Source organism: Vidua chalybeata, chromosome 10 (genome assembly GCF_026979565.1).
Source record: "Vidua chalybeata isolate OUT-0048 chromosome 10, bVidCha1 merged haplotype, whole genome shotgun sequence".
Lineage (NCBI taxonomy): Eukaryota > Metazoa > Chordata > Aves > Passeriformes > Viduidae > Vidua > Vidua chalybeata.
In genome coordinates this window covers 13,778,579-13,793,045 of record NC_071539.1, presented here as the reverse complement: position 1 = coordinate 13,793,045, position 14,467 = coordinate 13,778,579, and the positions used below count along the sequence as shown (strand labels likewise).

General features: G+C 42.7%; 1 protein-coding gene across 2 annotated transcripts in view; it reads right to left on the bottom strand.

Annotated features, from left to right (window-relative positions):
- PLOD2 (procollagen-lysine,2-oxoglutarate 5-dioxygenase 2) overlaps positions 1-12,538 on the bottom strand; it is a 50,507-nt gene extending 37,969 nt beyond the window's left edge. For both annotated transcript variants that reach the window (XM_053952109.1, XM_053952110.1), the window contains exon 1: positions 12,350-12,538. In XM_053952109.1, coding sequence (XP_053808084.1) covers positions 12,350-12,449 — 100 coding nt within the window. In that variant the 5' untranslated portion in view covers positions 12,450-12,538. The remainder of the gene's footprint in view (positions 1-12,349) is intronic.
- Between the last annotated feature and the right edge of the window lie 1,929 nt (positions 12,539-14,467).

Here is a 14,467-nt window from a genome sequence, read left to right as displayed (position 1 = left end):
GGTATTACAAAGATCAGGCAATTTCAAGTAATTCTACTGAACTCACCACAAAATTAATAAAGAACATTGTAACTTAGACTGTGATTAAAACAGAACTGAAGGCAGAGGAGGGTTTTCCTCTATGAAGGAAATTAAGACTACTTTTTGTTCAAGCACTACATTTTCAAGTTACAGGGAACTGGAAAAATCTGATCATACCAGAATTGCATCATCAAGCCAACTGGATCCATCATTAAAAGTTTCCTAGGTGACCAGATCATTGACTATAAACACGGAATTTGGTTTGAAGTAGGCATATTTCACACCTACACATTGCTAAGAAATGCTACCAGCAAAGATCTCAAAAATCTGTACTTGACACCATGATGTAAATGACAGAATGTGGGCTGCATCAGATTCCTTCCACAGTTACTAAGTCAAAGAAAGTTTAAACTAACATACAAGTACAGTTTGGCAAGCAAAAAATAATCTACTATTCTTTATGGGATATTGTTACTCTCTCTTAATGGAATACACATTATTCATGTATTTTAAGATTCACTATCGAGTCTGGTATGTTACTTGACTTTTGTGGAACAGGAGGAAAGAGAATAATGTGCCAAATCTTAAGGGATTTCAAGCTGAACTACACAAAATGAAGAAAGCTGAGCAGGCAAATAGTACAGTTTATATTGATATGAAATGGTGAAAGAGGCTGTACTGCACCAACAGAAAATGAAGCAACTTAATAGGCTGCCAGATTGGGGTTTGCAAACAGCCACAGACATCTTTGCCAAAAAAACATCTTCTGGATTTACCTTCCTCAATCCAGTAACATGTGCAAGAAGTGTCTGCTATGGAAAACATTCCTATTAACTCTTCAGCCTTGTAGAGTAAAGAAAGGTATTTTAAAGACACTATTTACAAGTAAAATGTTTTCTTTTTAACATGCTTACCCATGGTCTTTTTTTTTTAATTAGACTTGAAGAAGTTTATGAGGCTTTATTTTATGCCATTGTTTCACCACTGACTTTTAAGTGCAGGTGGTACTTAACTTTTTAAGTGCGGCAGAACTGTAATTATAGCATTTGAAGTCCCCTTAGAATTAGAGTTTCTTTCTAGATGACTTAGTCTTCACTGGGGCCTCTTTTGTTTTGGTTTGTTTGGTTTTTGCAGTGGTTTGGGGTTTTTTTAATTTTTTTTAAGCTGTGTCTGACCAAAAAGCATGCTTTTATTCTATATATAGTATAAATAGAGAGACAATGGAAATTGCAGTAAATGATAGTTACCTTGGCACATTATAGAGGGTATTATTAACCAAATGAGGAAAGCAGAACCATTCTCCTCCAGCTAATAAAAATATTACCCTAGTTCCTGTAGGTTGCCATGACTATATTTAGATGTGACAACTCGCGCAGTTTCACTGGCAGATTTCCACTAAAGGTAGCATGGGAGATGTCTGTTTCTTTCAGTGGAAGTGAGTGAAGAGAATGCTTCTGACCACTAAATACTTCTGCTAATTCCTTTTCAACCTTTTCAACTTCATTCACTTTGAAAAATCTACTCCTTTTTTACTATATTTAGGTACAACTTCTTGGAACACTTATCCCAGTCGTGCATAGCAACATGGATACAAAGTGACTTTCATGATCTCGTAGGAGTGTCAACGTGAAGCACAACACTCCCAAGGCAGTATGTTTATCCAAGTGTCATTTCCATTTCAGGATGTGCTCAGCTATTTCAGCTGCTGCCGCCCACAGTGTCCCTGGGCACAGAGCAGGTTTGGCCCCAGGACGCCCTGTGGGTGCAGAGGTTCAGGGCTGCACCAGAGAGGCTGAGTGAGTGCCCAGAGCCCCCAGCAGCATCCCTGTCTCCAGCTGTGCAGTGAAGACCCAGGCACAGCAGTGGAAGGATGTCTGCAATTACTCAGACCCCAAGGTGCCTGGTACTCCCCAGTGCGAGTGCTGCAAAATCCCCACAAGGAACTCCAGCTGCAGCTAGACACCATTCCTGCTTCACCATCCCCTCCACAAACCCCCACCCTCCATCGAGGTGTCCACCCCAAGGAGCTCTGCTGTGTGATCCTACACACAGGCTTGAGCTCTGCAGTTCAACCCTGACTATCCACCCCACACAGGGACAAACACAGCCTTGGGAGTGTCTTCCAACAGGAACAGCATCCTCAAATGCAAACCTCCATGAGACCAGGAACACAGCAGGCAGTCCCCCTGCTTCCCACTTGCAGGGTGCTGAGATGCCACAGAGGGTCTGGGCTGGCAGCTCCCCCGCACTCAGCCTGCCAGAGGCACCTTGGCACTCACCCAGGGGATTGCTGAGCTTGGCATTTATTTCCACAAGTCAGTTTGTGTAAAAAGGAAATGTAAACCCTATGCTGAAGTTCAACAGGAAGGCATGAAAAAAAATCTCCCAAGAGCTCCATGCCAGGTATGTGTTCGGTTACTAGGACAAAATTGTGTCAGACAGATTTCCAATAGTTACACCCACAAAACAGCTGCTCTGTTTTGAAAACAAGCCTGAGAGGGCACAAGTTTAGCCAAGAAAAGTATATCCAGTGACTAACAGAATTCATTTTTACATGCAAATTAGAAACCCTCTAGCACACAAGCTGTGAAAGACAACAACACTTCACACAGAGCACATGCAGCACATTAGGAAATCCAGTGAAAGTTTATCAAAACAACTCACTTTTCTAGTCTTTTCTTGCTGCTACCTTCAGGGACCTGACTGCATCATAAATATTTATTTCCAGAAAGAAGATCAACAAACCAGAGGCTTTGCCTTGAGTGAATTGCCTGGCAAGGTCTAAGCCAGGAATTGCCGTGGCTGGACCGCTTTAAGTAGCGGTGACCTTTCTCCTTGTATCCTGGCAAAGAAGCATGCAAAGAACTACAGTCATTCCTCACACACCCACATGGTTCTTATTTATCTTGAATGAACACTCTCAGAGATTACTACATAATTTCTACCAGGGGTTGTGGGCACTGGTACAGTAGCTTCAGAGGAGCCAAAACTGAGGATATTGCTCACAGCCACACGGAAGCTGACATTTAGTCCTTGGATTCAAGTACTACAGGCTTCTCTGGAGTAGAAGTGAGCTGGAAGATCAAAGGACATCTGTATATGGCAACACATTATGCCATTAAACTCTATCTCTATCTTTAAAACTAGTGGCTTATAATGGTAAACAAATGATGTTTGGTACTTGTAACAATACTTATCCATATTCTTATCTAGTGTCTACATAAAACAGCTTACTTTCCTGTTTGCAGATTACATCCCACCCTGATCTGCTCAACACAAGAATTGTTGATTGCTCATTGATTGCTCATTTAATGGAAAGATTGATACCCAAAGTCAGTTATTACAATATGCAAAATAAATCAACAGCAAGCTAATAAATGAGTTGCTAGATATCACAGAAAAGGCTTGAAAACTGGAAGGATACTAGGAATACTTCTATGGGTTAAAGAAAAAAAAAAAACCACACAAAATGGAAAAGAAAGGTCTGGTAGTACTAAAGCATAGGCTGGACAGATACCTGGAAGAAGCACATGGATGCATCCAAGCTCATTAATAAAGCTCTGTAATTATCTACTGTGTCTCCTGAATCTCTGGTAATGTGGGAAACCAAGAGGATATAGTTTCCCACAAAAACAAACAAACAAACACAAAAACAAAACAAACAAAAAAAAAAAAGGAAGGAAAAAACCCCAAACAAACTCCAAGCAAAGCACAGACTTGATCCAGCATGCCTTGACACCTCAAAGCATGCTTCTCTATCATTGGAGGAATGCACTAAAGCTCAACACAACTGAAAACCTGTTTTCAGCATGGATTCCTCTTGTCAAACTTAAAGAGCACAAAACTCAATTCCTCCACATGCTTTCATGGCAAGCTGAAGCTTTGCAGATAACTAGAGAATCACCAGTGGTGCCAACAGCAACTTCCCTATTTATATGGACTCAGACTGTATGTTCAAAATCCCAAGAACCATTAAGTCATCTAAAATACCATAGAATACTTTCAAAATCCAGATCTTTTAGCACAACACAGTCTTACAATTATCACTGACAAAGGCAATATTAGACTTTACAAAAAGGAGTCTGGATTTTCCACTATGAATAGGAGTTATTGCCTAAACTTAGGATTCTGTGTCAAAATATTTGAAAATCTGCATACTCTGAAAAGATGTCAAACAGCTGGAGATGGGAAAAACCCATCATATACAATGTAACCATGATTATAAGTTATACCTACCGACATATGCTTGGTTACTGTAATCCAGCAGCAAACAAAGATCTTAAGTACACAATGAGAAAAACACAAACTATATGTGTGTATATTTATGCATATGCACATCCAGTGAGAGCTTATGAGGTACATATGCTCAAATAAAATAGTAAGCCAATAGAAGAGTTTCTGGTCAAATAAAACTTTTGGCATAAAGAGAGAAAAGACAGAGCCATCCGACAGCTGTTTATTTTTCCCCTAGGATTCTTCAGAAACACAACAATGTGCTGAAATAGCAGACATGGTCATCTTCTTTTCTCAGGAAATAAATGTACATTACACTGCAGGAGGGGGAAAGATGACTGGGGCATAAAACAATACTACTTCATACTTGGGAGTCCTGAAGTTTTTTTAATCTGATCTTTATACAGTGCAGTCATCTTCCACTCTGCACAGAACACTGCTGCATGCCTCCACTCATGCCACACTTCACTGCTTCCCCGAGAGGCAGACTGGTTTCAAAGTCCCACTAACCACAGCCATGATCACATAATAAGATTGGATTCTCTGCACTTCAGTAGCATGGTTGGATTGATGCTAAAAGCTGTCCTTGAATGGGAGATAAAATATGTTTGAAAAGCTCACGAAAGATCAGAAAGTGGTAAAACTTAAAATAAACTGTAAAATTAGAATTAACAGATAGCAAGAGCAGTCATGGATTGCCAAACATCTAGTGCATACTGATTTTCTATACCAATACAATTGTTCTGTGAGAGAAAAGGTTTTCTAAAAAACCAATGCCTTTAAAGGCCAGAATTTGAAGAAACTGACCTTACTGTACAGACCTCAGTTTGATCTGTTTTCCTCTGTATGACAAACCTCCCTTTAATCACTGCACTTCTATGCATACATGTCTTACTGCAAAATACAGACAGTAACACACACATTACTTGTGTAACTTCCAAAAACTTATTAGATTCTTCTTGGCCAGCTACTAATAGATTTGTAAAAATTTTTCTTTTGATGATGTAAAGTTATTGCAGAACTAATGGAGGCATACAGGTATCACCTCTGCTACCACCTACTCTTTATACTGATTCAGCCTGCAGGAAAAAAAAAAAAAAAAAAATCTGTCTTTAAGCCGCTGCAAACAGTTTATAACCACAGCTGGCATTTATGGTTATTATTGGCATTTATCAGGATCATTCAAAGCATGGGCTGTCTATGGATAATCCTTCCTGTGCTCTTCCATGTTATCTGTAAACCTTCCTGAGGTTACTGAGCAATAGCTACTGGTCTTGAAGCTGCCAACTTTCCCAAGCCAGGGAAGAGACCTAATAAAGGCAAGAAGCTCTCAGGAGCATTCTAGGGAAAGAAATATACAAAGTATCATTTCCCCCTTTCAAACAGCTGGTACTGTTGCAACTTCCTCAGCCACAGTACCTGCAGCCTGTTACAGGCTTCTCCCTCTTCTCATGTGTTTTACAGGAACAAAGAAGCTGAGTTAGCAAAAACACATCCTTACACTAAGCAGGAGCTGCTCTCTATTTTCTCACAGTAGAGAATCTATGTTAGATTAGCACTTGCAAACACACACCCTGGACAGGACAGTACTTTTTTTTTTTTCTTTTCTCTTCTACAAACTGAAATTCCTTCAGGCTTTAATTCACAACTCGCAGTGGTGTGAACAGGCATTTTCCTCTTCCATGCAGACTGACTCAAATGGCAAATGTACAGAGCTGCTGCTCACTGCTGTCTTTTATCACATTGTTTCTGATGTCACACCGATACAGCAGCTAAATTAGTTACATTAAAATGATCAAATATTGAACAGAGACAGTTCAAAACCAATTAAATAAAAATTTGTGACACACAAATCACAGATCTTTCTGTGTATGTTTATCTATACCTACACACACATTCAAAGGTTAGCAGGAACTCCCAATAGAAAACTGATTTCAGGAAACATTTGAAAGCTGTTTGTGTCTCAGCTCTTAACTTTCTTTTCATTCAGTAGTATTGAATATATAGTCAACAAGAGCTCATTAAGAACTGTATGTGCACTCATCAATCACGCGCGTCAGCCCTTAGTGCAGCACTGGCCAGTGCTCAGGCCTGCACTCACTCTAATGCAAGATTTCCTTGTTTTGATAGTTAAACAAGCCAAATACAAGCAGCAGTAAAGTGCTTTTCCATCAGCTTCAGAGGACTTGGATGAGACTCTACATACTGACTCAGCTATTCTCTAGTAAAGCAAAGATAAGACATGTTCCTTAGTTCCCAAACAAAGAAAAAAAAATTAAAATCGACTGTTTGTAAATGACATCATTGCCATGCATGAAGGAACTCCTAGCTGCCTAACTTCCTGACAAATGGGGAACAGATCAGGTTGCAGCTGTTTATGGGTGCCCAAATAGAAATGAAACCACAAACGTCTTGAGAGGGAGTGGATGGAGTCATGGCACAGGCTGTGTCTTGTCTGAATGCACAGCTTGGACAGCCCCGCTATAAACTGTCATCAGGGCTGTGCAGCTGAGAGCAGGACACAATTAGCATCAGCTGGCTAAGTGAGAAAGTTTACTCAGCTTCTGCCTTTTTGCAGCCTTGCCCTCTCTTGTCTCTCTCATAAATATGTATCTGCAAAAGAGCATGTTCCTTCTTGGGCTGTTGTTTAACAAACCCAGCTGTTTAAACAGAAGCGGTCGCACACAGCACCAGGCATTGCTGAAGTCAATCTTTTGACAGCTAATCAATCCACCAGTGAAACTCAGCAGTTAAGATTTGCAATAATAGTTTCTCCTTCGACTAGTCTTTAAAAAAAAAGAAAAAAAAAGAGGAATTGAGCTGGAAGTGGGGCCATCCTGAAGACCCACAGCTATCCTTCACCATGCTTCATGCCTGCACTGTAGTTCATGTTGTAAGCAGATGCTACCACCCAGATCAGTCAGTTCATTTGAAAAAGCTGCCCTACAGCTTCACATCTGGCTCTGTGTCCAAACACTGGACACATGTAGTGTAAAATTCTTCACACATGTGACACTACCCCTGAAATAAAAAAAACCCCATACTTTTCAAAGTTCCCTATTCTGTGTGAACAAGAAATTCAAACTCCACACTTGTGCCTTGTCCTGTACAACTCAGGCCTTTAAATAATGAAATAAAAATTCTGTCCTACTTGTGACACAAGACACATGACATGGCACGTATGATGTATATTTAAAGGTGTTTTTAACATCATACATTTCACCCAGAAATTTCAGGTATTAAAGTTATGGGCCTGGTTCTGATCTAACACAATGGCTTTACAATGAAGTAAGGCATAATTAAGTAAAATGCTTACAAACACACTGTATTAAAGTATTATGTGAATTACAAAAGTAAACAATTTATTTTTACTTTAAAAGAAAGAAAAAATAAAATATCAATGCTATCAGATGTTGATTAGTTTCTACAGAGCTGATACCAGGATGGGTTCATTCAGCACATTAAAACAGAACTACAGGTACAGAATCCATTCTCAGAGGAGCAGCACTTAAATGACAAGCCTATTTTTGTTTAGCATTTTTTTGTCTTTTGTTTCCTTACAGTATGTTTCCATTAATTACAAATACTGCAGCTTTAAAAACATACTTGCTCTTTCCTTACAAAACCAGATATCTGGGATAAAACTGCAACCTTATGTATTTAGTCTCCTTATCATCAGTATAATCCATATTTTTAAAATCAAACTCGCCTTAAGGAAAAAATTGAGAAGCAGTTCTATTAATCCTAAAGCTACTTGTAGCGTCAGGCTGTGCTTGCAAGCACGTATTCCTTGCTAGGTAAGTGTCATTTGTTCTGTAGAGCTACATTACCACACATGAGACACAAACTTGCTGCTAATCTGTTTGGTCAGGCTGTATTTTGTGCTGGAGAGAACCCTGCTACTGTTCAAATTAAGAGGGATCAAAAATATTCTTCCCTTTCCAACTGGTTTGCAAGTGGTCCCTCAAAAACTATAAAAAAATAACATTATAAACGAAAACAAAAATGCCCTTACTGCAACCATGCTTACTCCTATGACAAGGGAATTCACATGAACAACATGTCAATTAATTTGTAATTCAGACAAATGGAAAGATACTGCTTTTGATTACACAGTGCAATAGTGCTAATTCAACAGACAAACTAAACACTTCCCCATGAAAAGATGAAGTCACTTATGCTTAAGTAAGCAGCAGTGAATGAAAAAGCCAAAAACTTTCCCATAAATGATGACTCCCCAGGCCACCAACCTAAAGAAAACCTGAGAAATAATGTTAGTTTAGATCCTTGACAGAAATACATTTCACACAAAACACCTCTGGCTCAGATAAATATAGCAGTCATTCCACTGTGCCCCTCCAGTGCAATTTACAGCATCCAGGGCTGATAAAGGTCTCCTTGCTTTAACTTAAAATGCATTTTACAATCAAAGTTGCAGGAACCCCAGTGTATATCAGAGCAAAGCAACAACACATCCAACCCTGTGGTGTACTTCCACAGCTTAATTATTACCTTCCTCTATGAAAAGAAAGAAAAGCCTGACCAAATAAATCTACAGGGTTTTTTGTTTGTTTGTTTTTTGCCGAAGAGACTGGCATTGAGCAGCCTCTAACACAAGTGCTATGGAGAACTCAGACTGCAAACCTTGGGTGCCTTCAAGGATGCGTATTTGCCAGGAAACAATACACGATGAACGCACAACTTGGCCGCTCTGCACCTCTACCACAACGTTTGCTTATTTTTAACTAACTCCTAACACCCACACCTCCCACTATACATTGTTTTATTTGCCATTCACTATTTATTTCAAAACTGGAGGCTAAAGATATCTCCATGAGTAGGTAACTCCCATCTAAGTGGTGCACACTGATGGTACCTGCATGATGTGCTCCAGACAGGTAACCCAAGCACTGCCTACTGCACAGTCAGTTCTGGGTCCATCACCCTCTGCTTTTCCCCTTTTCCTCTAAGGGGCAGCTTTTCCTTACAGTCCTCACAAAAAGGGTACAAAACTTCCAAGAGATCTGGAGGAGGTTTTTCCACAACACAGGTTTATGTAGCAGCTTTAGGTACTATGGTGACAAGAGGAGACAGAAGCAGCACCAGTAAAGAGGCTGGGCAGAGACAGAGAGCTGTGCTTACGGCCTCTCCTTCCCCAAGCATGCTGAGTCTGTCAGTACTTCTAACAAGTATGTCAGGATGTTTGAACGGCTAAATTTTCTTGTTTGGGCACCACAGGTAACCCAGAAGGAAAGGCCTATCGATTGCTGTCACTCAGACCACTTAGGCTGAGCCCAAATTAACAGAAATGGCAGCAGTACATGCTGTAACTCAAAGCCAGTCCTCGCAGTTAGACCAGCCAGCAATTACTGCTTGAATCGCTTGTGACCAGCACTTGAGGGACACTGGTGTGGAGGAGAGCCCAGAGGCTCAGAGCGCTCCAGAGCCAGCTGAGCCGCCACACTTCCCAGCCCAACTGCTCTGGGAAGCCACCCATGCTGCTGGAGCCCCCCAGAGCCACCCCTCCTGCTTTGGGAGGGCACACAGACAGCAACAAACCATGGGGCACCATGGGGCCCGCCAGCCACCATCACAACCTGGGCCCCGACGCCTCAGCGTGGCTCCAGCCAAGCCTCCACAGCTGCTCTGGGGAACAGACTCAAAGGTGGCAAAGTAATTTTCCATGCAAACAGCTGATTGATAAAACATCCCAGGTGAGAACATCATTTACATCTGCTGCCAAGAGAGTGTCTGCCTCTCGCACAATCACAAATGTAATTTCCACTGACTTTGTGTGTCACAATAAGCAATCTGCAAGCAGCAAGCGTGGTGCAATGAAAATATTTCAGCGCTGATGTTTTAACACAGAAACTTTTGCATCTCCACCACACAGGAGCCAGTGTTTCAGAGCTCAACAGTGCTCTTCTCTGTGACTGCCTGAAACATAACCCTGCGGCCAAGGAAGGAGCAGAGGGATTTCTGCAAACAGTTTGCCACAGGGCTGCACTGATTGCTCCCTGTAAGCAGTGCTGTGCAACAGGCAGCTCTCCTGAAATCACTTTTCCAAGCCTTTCTAAGTAAGGTCTTATTAAGAAATAAAGATGCAGCTTGGCAGCTGGTTCCAGATAGTCGTGTCAAGCTTTTATAGCAAGTAAGCAACGCTAATGGACTGCAGTAAAAACTGACATGTGTCTTCACCTGCTGTTTTTACACCGAATTGTACGAAGTATCAAGAAACTAGAAATTGAAAAACAGATTTCTAGAAATAGAGGCACCATAAGGTCTGTGTTTCTTCAAGTAATACAGCATAGACTTAGGGAAAACATTTAAGGGTTAAAACTGGAATAAAAACAAGTAACACAGCAGGCAGTGTCCGAGGTCAAGAAACTACTCAGAGCAGTTTTAGTTCAGCAGAGATTGTTACAATTCAGGCTACTCATGTCTAAATTAAAAAGAATTAAGGTCTTGCTGCATGAATACCTTACCAGTGCACCTACCAGTGCTTTCTTGCACTGTAACTTGCATAGAATCATTTTTATTATTGATATAGACAAAGCAGTCTATTTTTGGGTTGCTGAATCATACATTGCTGTCTGGAATAGGGACTCTGCTTTGCACACATTTGAAAAGCAGAAGGATTATAGAAGAATCCTTACCATGTCAGCTATTAGTTTACACCAGCCTGAGAGCCCACATTTCAAGTGCACAGTTAAAACATTATTTGAACAGTTGTTTGCGAGAATAACTGCTTGCCATAACTAATTTCCAAAGAAGTTTAACTTACGATCTCACTGCCCTGAAAACAGGGATAGGAGCTCAACTTTTTGCTCAAACCTGTCCCCGGGGGGTGCATTCCAAGGGGCAGCAAAGGCTGAAGGGTAATGCTCACACCCTCCCCAACACACAGAAACCAGACCATAGCCTTCAGAGAAATACTCTGAATGACCAAAAGCAGCAAAGTATTACAAAAACTGGAAATTAGAACTTCATTGAGTGGTCTGGTATTCTTCAACACCTTTTTTTTTTTAATATTTTAACTTTTTATACTACTTTTCAACTAAATCAGTAGTCTTAATTTCAAAGTTAGAATCTGCTGACAAAACTTGCTGCTCAAATAAAGAAGCTTCCTTGTTCACCCCAGAAGAAATTAAGCTAGATACTAAGAATAACTTGATAACTCTTGAGAAAACAAGACAAGAAATGAAACTATTTTGGATATCATGTGATTATAATGTAGTGGGATGAAATACCTTTGTATGCCTAGAATAGAAATCAGAAGTACAAACTCTAAACAGCATTATAACAAAAAATAGGTTTTGGCATATTGTTGGACATACGTGTGCTTGGACGCCTCTCTCTGAGAGAATTTCCTGTATACATTTCTTTATTTTACATGCTGAAGATAAAATGGCTTTCTACATCCCGGCTCCTTGAAGCAAACACCACTACACGAGTGAAAGGCAGGGAAGGGGCACTGGAGTCTCCAGCTGACTTTTGCACGAAGTAGGAAAGCTCATCAGAGGTTGCTCAAGTTCAGAGAAGCAGTGACTGATGCTATTGCTCCTCCAAGCACTGGAAAAATATGTTCATCAACACCTTGCCTCGTGGAGACGGGAGAAAAAGGGCGGGGGAGCGGGAAACGAGAAACTTTAGGAGTCTCAATTCCCCTTAAGGAATTTTTTTTTTTTTTTTTTTTTTCCTTAAGTGGAATTAGGCATCTACGAACTCCTGGGCGGGTTAAGACAGTTTCAGCCGAGCGGTTCGTCTCGACAACAACCCGGGGAGCGCTGCCCCGGCGGCCCCTTCCCCCAGCGCCGAGCCGCTCCGCGTTACCGTGCGGGGCAGGGACGGGCCGATGGGAAATAAATAAATAAATAAATAAAAATACATAAATAACCCGGCGAAGCGGCGGGTCCCAGCGTTCCCTTCCTGGCGGATGTTGCCGAGCCGCCAGGCACAAAGCGGCCGATGCCGCCCGGCCAGCAGCGCATCCCCGCCGCCCACACACACCTCCCGCGGGCACGGCCACCGCATCCCAACCCCCGCACCGCATCCCAACCCCCGCACCGCATCCCAACCCCCGCACCGCGCTCACCTGCGGGGCCGGGGCGCCGCTCCTCCGCCGCCACCGGCACCGCCAGGGCCAGCAGCGCCGGCAGCAGGAGCCGCGGCCACCGGGCGCCGCTCCTCGCCATCTTCGCCCTCCGCACCCGCCGGCCTGCCCGCGCCACCAGCCCCCGACAGCGGGGGAAAGGGGCGGGCGTGGAAAACGAGAGGGGAGAAGGCGCCTGGGGACCGCGGCGAGCAGACAGCGCTCCTCCTCCGCGGCGGGCAGGAGCCACGGGCGCTCCCCCCGCGCCGGGCTTTATACGGCGGTGGGAGGGCCGGCGCAGCGAGGGCACCGGCGGCGCAACAGGAGCCGCCGCGGGCGCACGGTGCCGCCGCCGGGGAGGGGCGAGCGGCCGAGCCCCGCCTCGGCCCCGCCGCGGGTGCGGCGCTGCACAGGCGCGGCCGCGGGGATGGGGCCGGCGGGCCGGGCGCCGCCGGGGATCCGCCGTGCCGGCCGGGTGAGGGGGGCGCTCCCGCGTTTGCTGTGCCAGCAGCTACGCTCGCCTGCCCCGCCAGACACTTGCTCGGTGCTTTCATTGGCCATTATGTCCCGATAAACGTATTCCCGAACACACGATTGTGTGAGTACCTGAAGCCGCTACGCCGTGAGCCCATAGAAACGATGCGACCCTTCCGCCTGTGTGCCCTGATGGCATCGGGAGCGCACTGCGCATCCGCTCTGCTTGAGAAGAACACGTCTGTCAAAACCTCCATCGCCTCAGCATTCAGCCGACTTGGTTCATTTGTCTAATCAAAACACACAAGACTGCCACATTGTTACCATTAAATAATAGCCAAAAAAATCACTGCAGGCAAGCTCGGTGATGACAAAGGAAGTGTACTGGCCCACCTTCACTTTTTCTTATTGTGATACAAAGCATATTCAAAAAAATACCATAAATGTTTAAAAGTGACATAAAATTATAAAAGCAGATGTCAACCTGTTGGAATCAGTGAAGACTTACACCTTGGAAATACTATTTGAAGACCAAAGGCATAATCCAAAACAAAAATTAGTGGTGACAGTAAGATTCATGTATTTGAGTTCCACATGTATAACCATCAAATAGACACCTCATTTTTTATTCTAAATGTCTCTATGGGCTTAACAGATGTTCGTTTTTGGACCTATAGAGAACAGAAAAAAAAAAAAAAAAAAAAAAAAAAGAAGAAAAGAAAAAAGGGAAAACTTGACCTGGGCTACTACAGCTCTAAGAAGTGTGTGCTGTTATTTGGAACCCAGGCCAGAAATCAGAGCCTGCATTAGTCTTCCAGATGCCTTTATGGTTAATTGGAAGAGCTCGTTCTTTCTGGATCAGGCTGCACAGACAGCAGGGATGGAGAGCAAACCAAGAGCAAACCAAATAAAAAGACTGAGTCCTTGGTCCGGAGGAGCTTCTTCAGCATAGGGGCTCATGAAAGCAGCAGCTGGGAACTAAAAATGTAATCATGCAATTGATGCAGAAACAAAAATGATCCTCCAGTTCTTGGGAAAGTACTCATTATGTACTTTTTCCTCCCACCTCTTCCAGGCACACAGAAATTCATCAGAGAACAAATATGTTTTGAATGCAGACAATATGACCACATTACTGCTCACATCCATGAGCAGCCTCTGCTCACTCCTCCAAGAAGCAGCACCACTGCTGCTGATCACCTCACTGCATTAGGTGAAAGCGAGCAAATACCAAGGGATGATCCTGCAAGTACATCCATCTTCAGGTTTGGTTTTTCAATAAACAAGTTCAAGAAATTTGACTAATGGAAAACGAAGATGGAAAAAAAAAAAAAGAGTTAATCTATCACAGCTGTAGTTTTAAGGTAGAGAACAGTTTAAACAAGCATTTCAAAAGAGGTCCTCAACAGACCAAATCTCACCTCAGATCCAGAACAGCTTCATGGTAACACTTGTATGAGAGATAGAAAGTGTAATTGCAAAGCTGAAAAAAACCTCATTGAGAATAAATCACTAAAGACATGTAGAACACACTTACTACCATCAACCCTGAAAGAAATCACAGATTTCTTCAATAAAGTCTGAGAGGAAAAAACAGGACCATTGGGTATAATTTCAGAATACCATGGAGATGATGTCATGGCTCCC